The following is an 18,143-nucleotide window of genomic DNA, read 5'->3' as shown; positions in this document are numbered from 1 at the left end:
ATACTCTACCCTGCAGAGCAGGCCAAGAGAAAAGCCCTCAGGCAGAGGAGCAGGTGCTTGCAATAGGACAACAGTAGCATGAACAGGGATAAGGTGACATCATTGGCTGTAATAGTATTAATCACTCCTTATGAATATTTTATACTGTTACAATAAAACAACTTTCCTTTTAAAAAACCTTTCTCACCTATTTTGGAGTTAATTCTGATAATTACCCCAAGAGAAAAGAATAAAAAGGAAAACTTCAGTTTTATCAAAATGTAACCCTCTGAATTTACTTTTTGACAATTCCCTTCATAAGAAATGGTATTCTTTAGCTATTTCAGGAATAATACTTTCTTGCTGAGAAATGAAAACCACTTGTTTATGTACAGTTTCATGTTAAATTCACCTTACATCAAATTTCTAGTGCAGATTCAAACCCATTCCCGAAACCCTAATAGCCTGCTCAATTTCATATGATAAAAAGTCCAACTTTATTGTAAAAGTTCTTAAAAGAAGATATAGGAAGAGTCATCAGTCTAATGAGTTTGGAAACACATAGGCCAAAATAACCTGCATATGATATATATGCATGTTTTTATATTTTATTCCACTAATGATAAGAATACATGTTCTAATTTTATTTCTACTTAGTAGGGTACTAAGGTGTAACAAAAAATTCATCCAGAATGACTACGTAGGGATAAGATAAAATTGATGGAGCAAACAGAATACATGACACTATTCTAAATATTGTTTGTCTTGACCAAGAAAGCGTACACATGGATGGGCTAATAATCTCACTTTGTGAGAGTCATTTAAAATGCTGTAAAATTAGTCACCAGGCAAATACAACAAAGAATATATTTAAAAATTAATTTAATGCTTGGCTAAAGCTTAATTACATATATAATTATCAAACAATAGTCCTTAATTTCCAAAAAGTTCTTCTTTTGAAAATCACAGAATCAGAAAGCATAAACTTTAAAACAAGTTCTTTGAATATTTACAATGTGGTATAAACGTTATAGAAGACCATGGATATTAAATTGCCTGGGTGTGAATCAGCAAGGCGTATTCTTTATTGCATATATAACTCACATATTTGGGATTTTAAATATAATGACAGACTACTAAAATTCAAATGCATGTATCTGTAAGCTGGGCAGGGAATAAAATCATGAATGAGACAGGATAGTCAGCCCAAAACCATGCAATTAGGTTGTGGGTTTATTTTCAAAAATTAAACTGCTATGTTCCATTTGAAACTATGTTGCACATGTCATTTAGCGGTCACATTAAACCCATTTAACTCTAATGCCGATTCAGGAAGAATGTTCAACATTCACTCAATGACTAAGTCCACAACTCAGCTCTCAATTTTAAGGCAGCACAGCTACAGTGATAGCAACGCTAACCAAAAGGTGATGAACATCTAGTCACTTGCCAGCCCTTTTGTTGCAACAGTGTAGTAATTTCCCTAAGACAATTTGCTACTGGATAATTTTCTGCTGTTAAAAGGCTTCCTCTGTAAAAAAACACCACAAATTTCCAGTGTGAAAGTAAGTCCATGGTGATATAAATATATATATATATGCATAATTACATAATTTACACTGCACACATCGTTTACAGAGGACAATTAACTGAGAGGGTTAATTTGAATGACCATACAAAATACTTCTGTAAACAAAGTATGACAGGCAGTAAAGAAAACATTCATTGACTCCTAGAAATAATCTGAATTCCTTTCATTCTGAAGAAATTGCATTTAAGGACAGAGTATTGAATATAATGTTTTTTGTATTAAAACAAGAATCAATATTTTACAGTTTAAGAAACTTTACATATATACAAAATTTATACATTGGGAATGGTACTAGAGCAAATAGGCCTTTCGGTCTCAGATCTATTTTCCTTCAATCAAAGACTTAAATTCTTTCACATTGTGGTCACTTGCAACAGACATAGCATGATCCAAAGCTCGAACACTTGCAAGGAGTTTTACTATCTGTTTTATGTTTTCCCTAAAAGAGAAAAAAATATAGCAGCATGTCATTAATCAGTACATTTAAGGGAAAATTCGTTACTGACTTTATGATCATTTTAGAGACTTTGCAATCAAATTTTCTGAGCATACATTTTTTAAAAAAGGAAACAGAGATGCAAGCTACAGCATGTAAAAAAAAGTTGATATGTATCCATGTAAAACAAAACATATGTTTAAACAACTAGCCCTGAAACAGTGGACTCATTTTTAAAAATGAAACAAAACAATTCATTCAAATCAATCACTTTCATTAATAACTATAAAGAAAAGTAATTTGCAAACTACTTCAGAGTCCTGTCTCCCAATCCTTCCCAAACCAGCTTTTGAAGTATACCTAGAACACAAATAATATTTGTGTGTCTTCATCATCAATCCATCCAAATCCAGCTTAAATTCTACTCCTCCAAAAATTCACAAAATATAGCATAATCTGGTATTCCTTATCATCCCAACCAGATGTCTTTCTGCCGTATGATGAAATGAACCTCAAATTTCAGCACACATCAGAATTACCTAGAGGGCTGGTGAAGCACAGATCGCCCACAGCCCCACCCCAGAGTTCTAATTTCGCAGGCCTGTGGTAGGGCCTGATAATCTGCACCTCTCACAAGCTCCCAGGCCACACTGCTGCTACTCTTCAGGGACCACACTTTTAAGATAAGAATGACTGTTTTAATCATCGCTCATGAGAAACAACACACAACGTGACATTATTAATTGTCTTCTCTCCTCTAAAAAATTGTAGTAAGAACCTTTTAGGGAAGGATTATAACTTGCAAAATTTTGCAACCCACATGAAATCTACTTTATATGCATACCAGACCAGAGTGGGTGATTAAATAGCTGCTGAAGTTCTTTTCTGCAGAAAAGTAAATTGTTTGTTGATATTTAACTCCCCAAACAAAAATACTGCTAAATATATGTAAATCAAAGTTTAAAATCTTATAAAATTTATCAAGTATAAAACAACACACTGGGAAAAAATATTAGTGCCAAGAAATAACAACCAGAATGATAAACACTAAGAACAAAATTAAAACATAAACCAAAATCACCTATCAAAGAATTCTACCATTAAAATCTTTACCATCTACTTTGCTTTTAATTTTATTGTGGAAGACAGCAAATTTTCTGACAAAATAAGGTTCTTTTCAAGAAAGGGGAATGAGGTAATAGAAAAATGTTTTGTTATAGAGGTACGACTAATGATGTGATCTAAACAAAAACTGAAACTTTTTGATTTTAGGAAGATACATGAAATCAAAACTTTAAAAAGGAAATGTTTTCAAACTGTACTAGTTATTATGATTTACTTTTTATGCTAGAGATTTATCCCAAAATTACATGAACATCCACAATATTAATGTCCACAGAAAGATAATGGTTCATTCATTCCTTATAAGCCTTGATAAACAGCATATTGAAAAAAGATAAATGAAAGATTATGTGCATTTTTGGTAGGATTATAATACTGAGTGAATGTACAATTTAAACTAAAGTATAAACATGTCTCTAACTTAAAACATCTTAATACAGAATCTGACGACAACTAAAGAAACTCTCGATTACCATGTCATCAAGTAATTACAAAAAATTACCTTGCATTTCTTTTTTCCACATCAGAGCACCCAATACTATTTCTATAAATTGTATCTGCTAAATGTACAAGGTATCGACAAAAGTTTTCTAACTGAGAAATAGTTCTTTCTCCTTTCAAATTCATGAACCACTGTTTGGGGAAACAATTGATTACCTATGGAGAAAAAAGATGCAAAATAAAATAGTTAAAACAGAATAAATGAAAGCATCTACCCTGACTTCAACACAATGCATTATATCAATGTAGCAAAATTATACTTGTACTGCATGAATACATATACATATAAAAATAAATGAAAAAAAATTAAATTATACAAAGAAAAGAAAGTATCAAAAAGCTAAGTCCAGATAATGGGCATAATGTATTTAACTAGAAGACTTGCTATTCAGCTATAAACTACTCTGAAGGGATATTTTTTAAACCTGACTTCTTAGATTAACTATACCAATATTCCTGAATTTTTACTCCACCTGATGGGTCAGGTACTCAAAGCAAAAGATAAGTAATTTGTCTGGTATTTAAGTAATTTGTCTGGTATTTAAGTAAATTAGTAACATAAAATGAATAACCAATTGCTTCATTTTCCAGCCTTCCAAGATGCCGGTAAATGAACTGAGTTCTCCTTTATCAGCAGCTTTTGATATAATAAATATGAAATTGTGACACCCCCCACAATAATTCCACGAACAGGCATCCATGCTAGTAGTGGCAGCTGAGCTGGCCCAGATTGAGGTTAAGATAATAAAGTTTTTATTATCTCAGAATTAAAACTTTTACTAAAACTAAAACTTTACTAATACCTAAAAAACATTAAAACTTTTATTAATATCTACAAAAATAATGATAGAGATACATGGATAGATATTACAGTATACATTTTACAGCATACATTCATACATTACAGTATAACATTTTTATGTGAAAAATGCTATGGGGATTTGGCATTACCTAAGTAAATTGATTATCAACCTTACACAAGTCTAATAATCAAAGGGGGTTACATAAAATTCCCAAATTTCTCTTCAAATAAAGAAAACTCAATTCATTGTATTTTATGTACTTTAAGAACTACACTGTATGTCATTTAACTCACATTTTGGGCTTTTTTGATGCTGTCATCTCCATATTCTGAATTCTGAAAAGCCATGAGAATGTATCTATTTAATAAGCCATCTATTGATAATTCCTGAAGAGTTTTATTTGAGAAAATGCCATACCACTGAAGAAAATTCCCTAATAGCTAGAAAGAAGGGGGAAAAAAAATCACAGAGGCAATGTTAAGCAATTCAATTTAGGTATAGAGTAAATAAATTACACAGTAAAACATCATATTAAATATAGTAGATAATGTTTTGCCAAAGTTCTAATAAGTACTTTCAAAGGTCCAAATATTTCCTAGAATTACTAAAGATTTAAATTTTAAATTTTACATTAGTTAAAATTTAAATAGACACACGAGGCTAGTAGCCATAATAACAATCAGCACAGTTGCAGAACATTTCCATCATTGTAGGCAGTACTACTGGGCAATGCTAATTCAGATAAAGTATTTCCTCCATTCAAAATTATGCCTAAGCTGGCCGGGCGCGGTGGCTCACGCCTGTAATCCTAGCTCTTGGGAGGCCGAGGCGGGCGGATTGCTCAAGGTCAGGAGTTCAAAACCAGCCTGAGCAAGAGCGAGACCCCGTCTCTAAAAAAAAAAAAAAAAAAAAAAAAAAAAAAAAAAAAAATTATGCCTAAGCTAGTCCTATGACCCCCTCCCAAAAGATGGGAGATTCTCTTTCTGACTACAACACTGTATGGCTAACAGATCTCATTAACCTGGACCACCCTATATCACTTGGACATCTCAAGCTATTCAAGCTCAATACATATATAAAATGAAAGCCATTATCATAAAATGGAAGGCCCAAAGCATCCTACCATAAAAATTTCCCAGTTATTTCCTAACACTATCTATCCAATTGCTCAGGCCAGAAGCCTGGATGTATTTCTGGACCTCTCCTTCAAGTTGTTTGAATCCACCGCCATCAAATCTGTCTGTTTCTCTTGGTTCCGGTTGCTACCCTCTAATCTAAGCTGCCATCATCTCTTTCTGAACCCTGCAGTCACTTCAGTGATTATGAGCAAGAACTCTGGAGTAGCCTTTCTCAAACAGAGTTCAGCAAGAGAAATAAATAAACCTACAGAAAATGATCTGAATAACTCTTTACTCAATTTCCCCAAGGATAATCCATAGCTAGTACCATTCTAGATGAAAAGGAAAGAGAATTCATTGTACATAATGGAAGCCTTAGGGCATTAGGTATGATTCCCAGCTGAAAAGAGCTGCTCAAGAGTCAGACTGGCCTGAGTTAGATTCCCATGTCTACCACAAGCAACAGAATGCCCCTGGGCAGGTTGTTCTGTGCCTCACTGTCCCAGAAGTAGAGTTAAAACAATATCTATCTCACAGAGCTGTTCTGAAGACATAACAAGACAACCTATATAAAAGGTGTGGCACACAGGGCTTAGGACCTAGTAAATACACAATAAACACTAGTTCCCATTTTCATTACTATTACTTCAATCCATTATCTGCACAAGCAGACAGAGTAATCTCAAAGATGGTAATCTGTTTATGTCAATTCCCTGCTAAGCCCTTCCATGACTCACATATATATGGTGAACTGATTTTTATCAAAAGCACAAAGCAATTCAATGGAGAAAGAATAGCCTTTTCAAAAACAGTGCTGGAACAAATGAACCCAAATCCAAGCCTAATACCCCATAATAAAAATTAACTAGAAATAAATCACAGACTTAAATGTAAAACTGAAAACTAAGAAACTTCTAGAAGAAAGGAGAAAAACTTTGTGGCCTTATGTTAAGCAAAGATTTCTCAGATATGGCATAATCCATAACAAGAAAAAAATGATAAATTGGACTTCACCAAGATTAAGAACTTCTGTACATGGAAGAGTTGTTAAAATTATTTGTCTGATAAAGGACTTCTTTCCAGAATATAGAACTCAAAGCTCAAGAAGAAAAAAACTGCCCAACTTAAAACACGAGCACAAGATTTGAAAAGACACTAGCAAATAAGCACATGAAAACATGCTCAATACATTAGGGAAATGCAAATTAAAACCACAATGAGATAGCACTATATACCTAGTAGAATGACCAAAAAACAAAACAAAAAAACCACGCTGACAATAATAAGTGTGGTGAGAGCGAGGAATTACTAGGACACTAACAGAATACTGTTAAGAATGTAAAACCATATAGTCACTTTAGAAAATAGCTTTGCCTAGTTGTTTCACCCAAGTGAAATGAAACCTTATAAACTCAGAACACTATAATAGTAACTTTATTCATAATTACACCAACTTGAATACAATCCAAATGTCCTTTATTTTTATTTTTATTTATTTTTTTTTTTTGAGACAGAGTCTCGCTTTGTTGCCCAGGCTAGAGTGAGTGCCGTGGTGTCAGCCTAGCTCATAGCAACCTCAAACTCCTGGGCTCAAGCGATCCTCCTGCCTCAGCCTCCCGAGTAGCTGGGACTACAGGCATGCGCCACCATGCCCGGCTAATTTTTTCTATATATATATTAGTTGGCCAATTAATTTGTTTCTATTTTTAGTAGAGACGGGGTCTCGCTCTTGCTCAGGCTGGTTTTGAACTCCTGACCTCGAGCAATCCACCCGCCTCGGCCTCCCAGAGTGCTAGGATTACAGGCGTGAGCCACCGCGCCCGGCCCAAATGTCCTTTAATATGGGAATGGATACAAAACCAAAAAACCCAACTTTGGTACAACCACACAACATGGACAAATCTCACATACATTGTGTCAAGTGAAAGAAGCCAGACTCAAAAAGACTCCCTACTATATAATTCCATTCATAAGACATTTCTTGCAAAGAAAACCACAGAACATAAACAGATTGGGAGGTGGCCAGGGGTTAGTGGTGGGCTTAACTAAAAAGGGGCATGGGGAATTTGGGGAAACAATAAGTGTTACATATCTTGATTTTGGTGGTGATAACATGGCTGTATTCACTCATCAGAATTAAGAGAACTATATACTGAAAAGAGTGAAATTTACTGTATATAAACTATACCTTAAAAAAACTGGAATAAACAATCTGTCTGTGTCTTCCTACAACTTTTAGGATAAAGAACAAAGACTTTCATAGAACCTACTAGATCCTATAGCATCTGGACACCTTACCCACTCCCTAACTCTAGCCACCCTGTACTTTTTTCAGTTCCTCTAATGTAGCCTGCTCTCTTTCACTTCAGGGCCACTTCCTATTTATTCCTCTGGTCTAATAATCTAAACTGCACTTCCTCAAATGGAAGGCAATCTTCTGGGACTAAATAGTCAAGGTCTCTGTGCCCTTTGTCATATGCTCCCACACTAACTTGAATTTTCCCTTTCACAAGTCATCACACCTGTGATGACTTATTCACTACATGCCAACTGTGCTGGACTGTAAACTCCACGAAGGCTCCACTTCTATCCTACTCAGTGCTATATCCCCAAAACTTAGAAGAGTACCTGGGACAGTAGTCCCCCATTATAAGTGCTTTCAGTTACCCAGTATAATACATTAAGATATTCTCAGAAAGACAGAGACACAAAGAGACCACATTCATATAACTTTTATCACAGTACATTGTTAATAATTATTCTATTTTATTATTAGTTATTGTTAATATCTTACTGTGCCTAATTTATAAATTAACTTTATCATAGGTATGTATATACAGGAAAAAACATAGCATATATAGGGTTCAGTACTATCTGCAGTTTCAGGCATCCACTGGGGGTCTTGGAGTATATCCCCTGTGGATAAGGAGGGACTACTGGACTCCATTTATTGAATAAATTGTGGCTTAGTTATTAGGCATTTTGTTGAGAAGTTTGGACCTTACTTTGAAACCCAGGATTCACTGTCTCTTGTTGAAATATCAAACTTGAATAAACTTTTGGGAAAAAATTAGTTAGCAAAATGGAGATTTTTATATGTATAAATAAAGCTAAGCCTATGGAGCTAATCGAAAACTGAAATACTTTTCAAAATATAACATGAAGTCAAACAAAATCCGAAGTCTTTTAGATACCCTATGGACACGTACCTTAACCGAAGACCAAAATTGTCGTTGAAAAAACAAGTAAGGCCCAGAATTTTTATTTTCTAAGACACTATTAAAAAAAAGAGAAACACACAATGATCAAATATTTTATAAGTAGGTACCATATGATTCCTACCCAAAAAAACATTTTTTCTCTAAGTAAAACAGGTAGGTTTTTCAAATTTTTCAAAGAATTATATTCTGGAAGATAAAAAGCAATGGAAATGTATTCTGAAATACTGAGGGAGAACAAAGAGTATTAACTGCATTATTCTGCTTACGGGAACAACGTCCCCACGGTGCTAGTCTTTGGAACACTGGCTTACACTACATAGGTAAAGTCTACATTTCAAGCTACCTTCAGTTTTCGAGAATTGTAGAAGCCTTTTCTGAAAGATAATGGAGAATACTGTTTTAATATATTTCAGAGTTACTTACTTTTTGGGATATAAAGGCATAAATACATCATCATCTAAAGTTCTCCTCATTCTCAATAAAAGTGCTTTTAGGTATACCTAAAGAGTTAAAAGTAGATCACATATTTTAATAAGGTCTATGATAATAAAAATAAGCCACATTGCAAATCATATAATGAGTATCAAATTTTGAGCTAACCATTTTCTAAAATTTTTCATTTCCCTCATTGAAGGCCCTTATGTCATTAATACTTACTAATCTATTAGGTCATTCCCCAAAAATTACCAAACAATAAAGCCATTTAGAAATCTTTCAATCTCTTAGACTACTGTATAAAGATCAGATGCATAATCTGGTTCTTCTCAAAATGAGGTCAGAGAAAATTCAACAATAATACAGAGCACCCACCTTCTCCAAGTTTATATAGCTCATATAAAATGTCCACTGAGGGAAAGCATCACTATAGAAAATAATACTTAGTCCTTTTATACTCTGTTTAAATGTTTTAGCATTTAAATTCATTGTTAACCATTCTAGTAGTTTTACATTTTTCCCCTTTCCCAAAAATACAGTTCTTAAAGGGGCATTTGATTAGTTCAATTGGGAGTGGTGGTGTGGTGGTGAGAAATAGTACAAATGAGAGGCTGACTGATAGTATCTTCCTTCCATGTAGATTTTTTTAATTGAAAACTAGTATCTCGGCCGGGCGTGGTAGCTCACGCCTGTAATCTTAGCACTTTGGGATGCCGAGGCAGGCGGATTGCTCCAGGTCAGGAGTTCGAAACCAGCCTGAGCAACAGAGAGACCCCGTCTCTACTATAAAATAGAAAGAAATTAATTGGCCAAATAATATATATAGAAAAAAATCAGCCGGGCATGGTGGCGCATGCCTGTAGTCCCAGCTACTCAGGAGGCCTGAGGCAGAAGGATCGCTTGAGCCCAGGAGTTTGAGGTTGCTGTGAACTAGGCTGACACCACGGCACTCACTCTAGCCTGGGAAACAAAGCGAGACTCTGTCTCAAAAAAAAAAACAAACAAAAAAACTAGTATCTCAAATTTTGTATACTTTAGGCATTAAAGGCCTGGATGACCAGAGTGGGAGAATCAGATTTCTAGTTGGTTTAGAATAACCAGTCATTCTTCGACTTTTGCTGATTTTCAATAGAAAAAGAAAGCCTCCCAAAGATAATAATTACCTGTGTATTTTTATTTTCTGCATTCACTACTGAAGAATATCCATTTATTAATTTTAGTGTAATTCCAACCATTCTTGAAGTCTGTGTTGTAGAAAAAGGGTCCCACATATTTTCAGCTATCACTATTAAGAAAAAAATTGGATATGTTGAGATACAGATATACAGAAGTAAATTACAACTTACTTAAATCTGTATCAAGCAGTCTTCTAATTATAATGCCAATTCTAATTTATTTTTCCTTTCTCTCTACAATGTAATCGTCAGTCTTCTTTGTCCTATTAACCGTGGGAATTCTGAGGAATAGGGGAGGAATGTGGAGCAAGGATAGAGTCTTCCTATTTCTGCTACTTAGAGAAAATAAACACTGGGGGGAAAAGGATTTCTGTATTGAGATGTTGTCTCAGCAGCAAGAATTTCTAACTAAACTCGAAACTTACTTCTAATATAGGTTTCTATATCAATGAGTCCTAATCTTTTTGAGAAACTGATGAAATTGCTCCCCAGATAAATGCATATCCCCTCTCTAACTATGTATTCAGTTTTGCTCCAGGCAGTCTTTGAGTCTCTAAAACTCAACTATTAATCAATTACTCTCACAGGCTCACCCCAAGGGTCTTCAAGTCCCATCATAAGAACTCCCTACCCTTTAGCTATCTCTGGGCCATACAATAACCATCATTTATCAGGCAATTTCTATCAGAAAATGTGCTCTCTATTAAAAACTCTCTTAACAATAGGTTTGGGAAAGCCAACGTGTCTAAATGTTCAACTCAGAAAACAGGAGATTTACCTGTTAGTTTAGGAAGAATCACCTTTTCCACAATGGTAGGTAGTAGTGCAACATCTACATCATCTTTCTCTTGCTCTCTTTCTTCACATCCATAAAACAGCAAAGATTCAAACCACAACATATTCTCAAAGTCACGACATTTTGCCTAAAAAATATTAAAATGGTTACCCAAACATTTAAAATAGTGGCCATTTCCGCTTTTAGCCATAATAAGAGTAATAGGAACTGGAGTTAGCTTTTGATTATAAACAATTAAGAACTGGACAAAATGTGAAATCCATTTTCAGACAATGAACCACAAGCAGCATATGAAAGAAGGGAATCAAATGAGGTGAGCTATTGGTTCAGGACAGCAGAGCAGTCTTGCTGAGTGGAGGAGACAGAATATGGAGTTCAAGGAGGCTGACAAGAGCTGGAAGCTAGGGACAAGAGTGGGCTACACAGAAAAACAACTCCAAAATACACACACAGCCTTGAGCCTTTGCTGTCTACCAAGACACCTATGCACAGGATAAAACTCCACAAGGTCTGGCAAAGAGCATTCAGGAGCTGTGAGCTGAATGCTTCCCAGAGCTCACATTTTTTTCAGTTGTGTTTTCATGGCTTCATGCTCAGTCTTCTTTCCTTATAGTTTACACCAGGCACTCTCAAACTACAGCCCGCGGGCCACATGCAGGTGTTTTTGTCCGTTTGTTTTTTTTACTTCAAAATGAGATATGTGCAGTGTGCATAGGAATTTGTTCATAGTTTTATTTAAACTATAGTCTGGCCCTCCAACGGTGTGAGGGACAGTGAACTGGCTCCCTATCTAAAAAGTTTGAGGACCCCTGGTTTACACATTCAATCTAGCCAATCTTAATCATGTCTACAGCTCTACCCATATGTTGGTAAGTTCCAAAACCATACTGTAAACATACCATTAGATCTACCTATACAGTCAAATCCTTATATACCAGGCCAATGGGGCCTACTGATTCCACCTCCTAAGTTTATCAGCGCCTCACCCTCCCAATTTCCATTACTGCTGACTTAGTCCAGGTCTTCATTCATAACTGCTTCACTATGCTTTCCCATCAGGTTCTAAGTTCCTCTAGTATCAAAGGACCAAGTTCGTTGTACTCATGTTCATATTCCAGTGTCACTACATAAAATTTTAGCTGACTGAGAAAGGAACTATGTATCAAATGAAAAGCAACAGATAGCCCTTTTGGGAAGGTATAAAATTTAGAAGGAAAAATCATAAGATTATACCCAGATACAATCTGCATTAATTAATTATAGCCTGTGCCTTATTTCCCCTGAAAAATGTTTTGCTTAAGCTTACATCTCTAACTCTGAGACTAATATTATCCAGACATCAGGTTATATTGCTTTCTAACAGTGACAGAAGCCACCCACCTCCAAAGGAGTCCAAGTGAGGAGCTGCAGTCTTATGAGGGGGTTGAACAACTTTGGCAAACAAAGGCCGATGTAAGCATCTTTATAGGACATGTAGTATTTTGAACGCCATGCTTCAAACTGTGCTTTAATACAATCGATTGAACAGAAACTTTCAAGGACATCTTCAAAAACTTTGCTGGATTCTTTTGAAATTCGATCTAAAAACAACATAAAACCCCACAGAGAACCATAACTAAGCATGAAATAGAAAAAAACAGTTGAATACTTTCGGTGTTTTCTCTGTAGCCTTACTATTGATCAGATAAGCTCATTAACAAAGGCTGTTAATTGCAATTTAGAAGAAAAGATAAATAAAGGTAATTTAGGTTTTAATTTGTCTACTATGCAATCTAAGGTGCAGTCAGTCCTCGTTTTGAACAGTTTCAATGTGCGTAATTTTCCATTACCAGGGTTTAGCTAAATATCTGTGCCCTAAAAACATGGTTCAAATTTCAGTTACCTGGTATATTAACTGTGAATAAACGCATAAATTACAAACTTTGCTGCTGGCTTTAGTCCACAAATCACTGTACAAACAACAGCTATGCATCATGATCGGTGACATTGCTTCTTTCAAAGTCAGTTGGTGATTATATAAGTAATAACTGACACAGACAAGTATTAGCTGAATGGATACTAGGATCTTTAAGGCAAAATTTGGGAATAAGATATTAATGTGATGCCTCAGATAACTTGGGAAAAGGAAATCTTTATATTGGAGAGATTAAGTCCTAACAAACTTCATCAGAAGATCAATCTTAAGATTGATAATAATAGGACAATCTAACATTTTTTATGTTCTATTATGTAAGAAACAGCATCCTGTATGAAGTATTCTTGCTAAAAATAAAAGTTTAAGGCTGGGTGCAGTGGCTCACACCTGTAATCCTAGCACTCTGGGAGGCCAAGGCGGGATGATGGTTCGAGGTCAGGAGTTCGAGACCAGCCTGAGCAAGAGTGAGACTCCCTTCTCTACTAAAAATAGAGAGAAATTAATTGGCTAACTAAAAATATATAGAAAAAATTAGCTGGGCATGGTGGCACATGCCTGTAGTCCCAGCTACTCGGGAGGCTGAGGCAGAAGAATCACTTGAGCCCAGGAGTTTGAAGTTGCTGTGAGCTAGGCTGACACCACAGCACTCTAGCCGGGGCAATAGAGTGAGACTGTCTCAAAAACAAAATAACAAAAATAAAATAAAATAAAATTTAACCTGAATCTAATCAAACCTTCAGACCTAACTTTCAGTTTACAAGAAATACTATGAATGGAAGAACAAGTTAAACAATAACCATGAGGAAACATACAAACAAATCCAGAATGTAGGAGGTTCTATAAGCCAAGTTGTCTGGTCTCTTCAAAAAGTTAATGTCCTAAACAAGTAATAAGGGTGTGTGATGTGCAGAGTACTCATGGATACCCATTTATTTCAGATGAAAAAATGTAACAACCAAATGCAGAGCATGAACCTTGGGTGGTTCCTGGTTTGGAAAATACAAATGAAAACCACAAAATGACCCATAAAAACAGTGTGGATGCCATTGAGGAAAATTAAATATGAACATGATATTTAAAACTTTTAGTTAATATTCTTAGGTGTGACAATGGCACTATGATTACAATGAAAAATATCCTTTTTTAGGAAAAACATGCTGAAAATTTAAGGAGTGAAGTGCCATAATGTCTATAGATTACTTTCAAATGGTTCATCAAAACACACACACACACACACATCCATGTATATAGAGATACAGCAAACTTTATAAAATGGCAAGCATTGTTCAATCTGAGTGATAGGGATATGGGTGACTGCTGTGCTATTCCTGAAAGTTTTCTGTATGGTTAGGAACTTTTACCATAAAAAAAGTGGGAGAAAAAAAGATTCTCCAACTAAGTTTCAAATGGCTTGCAGCCAATATAATTACAAATAATTAAAGCCAATGGTGGGAAATGAAGACTTTTATTTGGAGATCCTTCTGGAAATGCCTCACACATAATACTAACTATTCCTCTAAGTTAAAATGATTCATGACTCTATAAGTCAGGAGTTTTTTCCAGGTTTACTGCCAAGCTTTACCTATCCAGCCCAAATAGGCTAAAGTTAGAGCTGCCCTCAGGATCTGACACATATTTTGGTCACTTAAAATTCTACTATTCTAAAGAATAACATCATTTATTATGCAAGTACTAAGTAAATCCTATGACAAGGTGTTATCCCTGTTTTTGATATTCACTAATATCACATCATGATAATCACTAATAAAAAAAAGTTTTTGCAATAAAAAAAAAAGTGTTTGATTCTAATGTAGAGGCCACAAAGATCCAAACCATTTCATGCTAAAAACCACACCCAAGTAGAAACCAAATTGACAATGAGTTTCATTTACAAATAAATGTCTAACCTTTTTCCAGATTGAAATTAGTAATATCTGTAGAAGTTTCTTCGTCATCACTGGAAAGGCCTTCAAGGTGATCTGCCATCTTACCAGTTTGCTCTCTGGCTTGTCTACGACGAGTCCTAAATAACAAACATGAAGTTTCTAAATCACATAAAAAAGATTCCTCCCTTCCCAAATAAACCAAGCATTTCCCAAACACAGCACTTTTAGAATTACCTCCTGGCCTCCCGCTCTGCAATCCGGCGTTTTGCATGTTCTTGATACAGTGCCCGATCTCGTCCAAAGGAATCAAGATTTGGTGCCATCAGAGCTTTATCTGTAAAACAGCAATGGTTAAAATTAAAAGCCTTCCTTCAACAATCTTGAGGAAAGAGTTTGCACAGAATAAGCCATTATGATAGACTGCTTGCTAATCTCAACAGCAGGATTCTGCAATAACTGGTAAACTGGGCAGGTTTTTAGTTAGAACAAATCTCAGTGTTATTCTGCATTCCCATGAAAAGAAGTAGAAAAGTTTAAGAATTGATTTCTTTTTTAAGAGTCCAGCAACCCTACACAAATGCAACTGGGTTTACTCACTATTCTTATGTCTAAGTAACAAGACTAGTTTATGCTAGCATGATGACCAAATAAATTAAAAATAAAAATTACCTGTGCAAAGGGAAAAATAATAGATTACATTTTCAAGAAAGAACTTAAGCATCACGTCGAATGATATGAAATGACAGCAAAGAAACATAGGTAGGAAAACATAAGAAAACAGCTTTGTTGCAAGAGTTTAATAATTTATTCTATTTTATTCTAATTTTGCTTTGTAGAAATTTACTCTCCATCACTAGTTTTAGAACAAGACGAAAGTATAGATTGAAAACTGTACCTGAGTAGGACCAACTTACACATTCTCAAACACTACTTTCATAGCATACTTGGCCTTTTAAAAAAAAAAACTTTCTAGGGTAATTTTCTAGCTTTAGATTCCAATTCTTCTATTTAAATTTATATTTCAGTTACCATATTTTTAGTTTCCAAGAGTTGGTTCTTATTTTTATAATATTCCTCTTCTATAGCATTCTATACTGGTATTGAATAAGATAACTTCTATTATCTTTTTAAAACATTTCAATTAAGTTTTAAAGCTTTTTGCTGCCATCAGCATTGTCTTTTTCCTCAGTCCTTTGGTTCTATTACTTGTGTTGGTGTTTATGATGACTGTTAACTGCCTATTCACATATAAAAGCAAGACTGGAAGCTCTGTGTGCATAGGAGGGAGTTGTCTAAAAGCATCTCCATCAGATCACTGGGTAGGAGAACCATTTCTTTTATTGGGGACTCCCAGATGTTAGTGTCTCAGGGTCTTTTCTCCATTCTCTTTCATCAGAAAAAACTCCTCTAATCTCATCTAGGGTAGAAGGGATGGCGGAAACATCTGTCTGCTATACTTCCCTCATTTCTACATTTTAGTTCCACACTATGAAGGTATTCTTGAAAGTATGGAATAGTAATGGGACATAAACCCAAGAAATTGGGGAAAAAGGGGTTCTCATGCAAGATAAAAGACATCCACCTAAGACATGCTGGCTAGCATGTCTGTTGGTTTAAAAAAAAAAAAAAGATTTGTACATATTTTTTCTCTGATATCAGAAATATGTTACCAAAATCAGTAGCAGGAAAAACAAAACCAAAAATCAGCTCTTACTTCAGAGTATCCTAGCTATCATATTCTATTATTTTTAAAAGTTCACTGTTTTTAAAGGAGTTTTTCATTCATTCAAAATAGCTCTGATATTAGGAAAGAGATGTGTTCCACAGTTCACTAATTTACAATGAAAGATTACTACAGTAAACAAGAAAGATGCCCCAGGTCCACCTCGACTATGAGTTCACTACACACCCTAGATGGAGTAGATCAATTAGCTAAAATATGCCAAATTATAGAAATAATTCCTGACTCCTTAAGAAGTATCTTTCATTAAAAAAATAGATTAAAGACTACTCATTACCATAATAAATACTTAAACATGCTTATATATAGGTTTCAAATAATGTATATTGGGGGAGATACATGAGTGTAGATGACTCAAGTGATAACTTCCTTCATTTCTGTAAGAATTATACACAGTAATTGTGGACAAGTGCTTACAAATCAAAACACGTAACTTTCAGACTACTCTTTGCTTCTTTAAAAAAAAAGATCAGAAAATGAATTGATTCGTCAGTGTCTCGGCAATTCTCCTCAAATCTCTGGCAATTAAAATATACTACCTCTAGAACAGTACTTTTCACTTTCCCATTATCTTTTAATTTCCAACTTTCAGTCTAATTAACAGGTATCATTCAACTCTTCCTTCAAATTACATGTAAGTAAATAGCTCCATATTCTGAATAACAGATTGTAGGTGGGAAAGGTATTTGATGAAAACAACAGTTCACACAAATCATCTAATTTAAAAGAAAATGACTTCTCTTCATAGTTTAATGGTTACCTGTATTCTGCCCCAGAAATCTGGTTCTGTCTGGATCAAAAGTGATCTGGGAGGGATACATTAGTCATTCAGGTGCCCAATGTTAACAATCCGATTTAGGCTGGGCTCAGTGGCTCACGCCTGTAATCCTAGCATTCTGGGAGGATGAGGAGGGAGGATCGCTCAAGGTCAGGAGTTCTAAACCAGCCTGAGCAAGAGCGAGACCCCATCTCTACTAAAAATAGAAAGAAAGTAATCGGCTAACTAAAAATATACAGAAAAAAATTAGCCAGGCATGGAGGCACATGCCTGTAGTCCCAGCTACTCGGGAGGCTGAGGCAGAAGGATTGCTTGAGCCCAGGAGTTGAGGTTGCTGTGAGCTAGGCTGATGGCACGGCACTCTAGCCCAAGCAACAGAGTGAGACTATGTCTCAAAAAAATAAAAATAATTCGATTTAAACTTATATGGCAAAAACAGAAGGTCAAAACCATTTATATGGCTCACAGCTGAGTCTGCATCAGCTCTGAGGGCCATATTACCATCTCTTTATGCTTCTCTAAAACCCATCTGACATACAGGAGAATGCTTTCTCAGAGATCCAATATCTCTGACTTGGAGGACACCTTGTATGGCAAGCCACTGCTTGAGGGTCCCTTGCACTTCAATCACCTGAAGTGGTTGTTT

The 18,143-nt window shown here is 35.3% G+C and overlaps 1 protein-coding gene across 1 annotated transcript in view; it reads right to left on the bottom strand.

The window, feature by feature from the left end:
- Positions 1-848: 848 nt before the first annotated feature.
- Positions 849-18,143, bottom strand: part of PAXBP1 (PAX3 and PAX7 binding protein 1) — a 34,694-nt gene continuing 17,399 nt past the window's right edge. Inside the window, exons 9-18 of the mRNA XM_012780887.2 lie at positions 15,213-15,312; positions 15,000-15,115; positions 12,558-12,757; positions 11,160-11,304; positions 10,370-10,491; positions 9,195-9,271; positions 8,760-8,826; positions 4,726-4,872; positions 3,631-3,785; positions 849-2,009 (exon numbers count right to left, since the gene is read on the bottom strand). Coding sequence (XP_012636341.1) covers positions 1,892-2,009; positions 3,631-3,785; positions 4,726-4,872; positions 8,760-8,826; positions 9,195-9,271; positions 10,370-10,491; positions 11,160-11,304; positions 12,558-12,757; positions 15,000-15,115; positions 15,213-15,312 — 1,247 coding nt within the window. The 3' untranslated portion in view covers positions 849-1,891. The remainder of the gene's footprint in view (positions 2,010-3,630; positions 3,786-4,725; positions 4,873-8,759; positions 8,827-9,194; positions 9,272-10,369; positions 10,492-11,159; positions 11,305-12,557; positions 12,758-14,999; positions 15,116-15,212; positions 15,313-18,143) is intronic.

Source organism: Microcebus murinus, chromosome 1, assembly GCF_040939455.1.
Source record: "Microcebus murinus isolate Inina chromosome 1, M.murinus_Inina_mat1.0, whole genome shotgun sequence".
NCBI lineage: Eukaryota > Metazoa > Chordata > Mammalia > Primates > Cheirogaleidae > Microcebus > Microcebus murinus.
The sequence above is the reverse complement of the archived record's forward strand: the minus strand, read 5'-3'. Positions and strand labels throughout refer to the sequence as shown.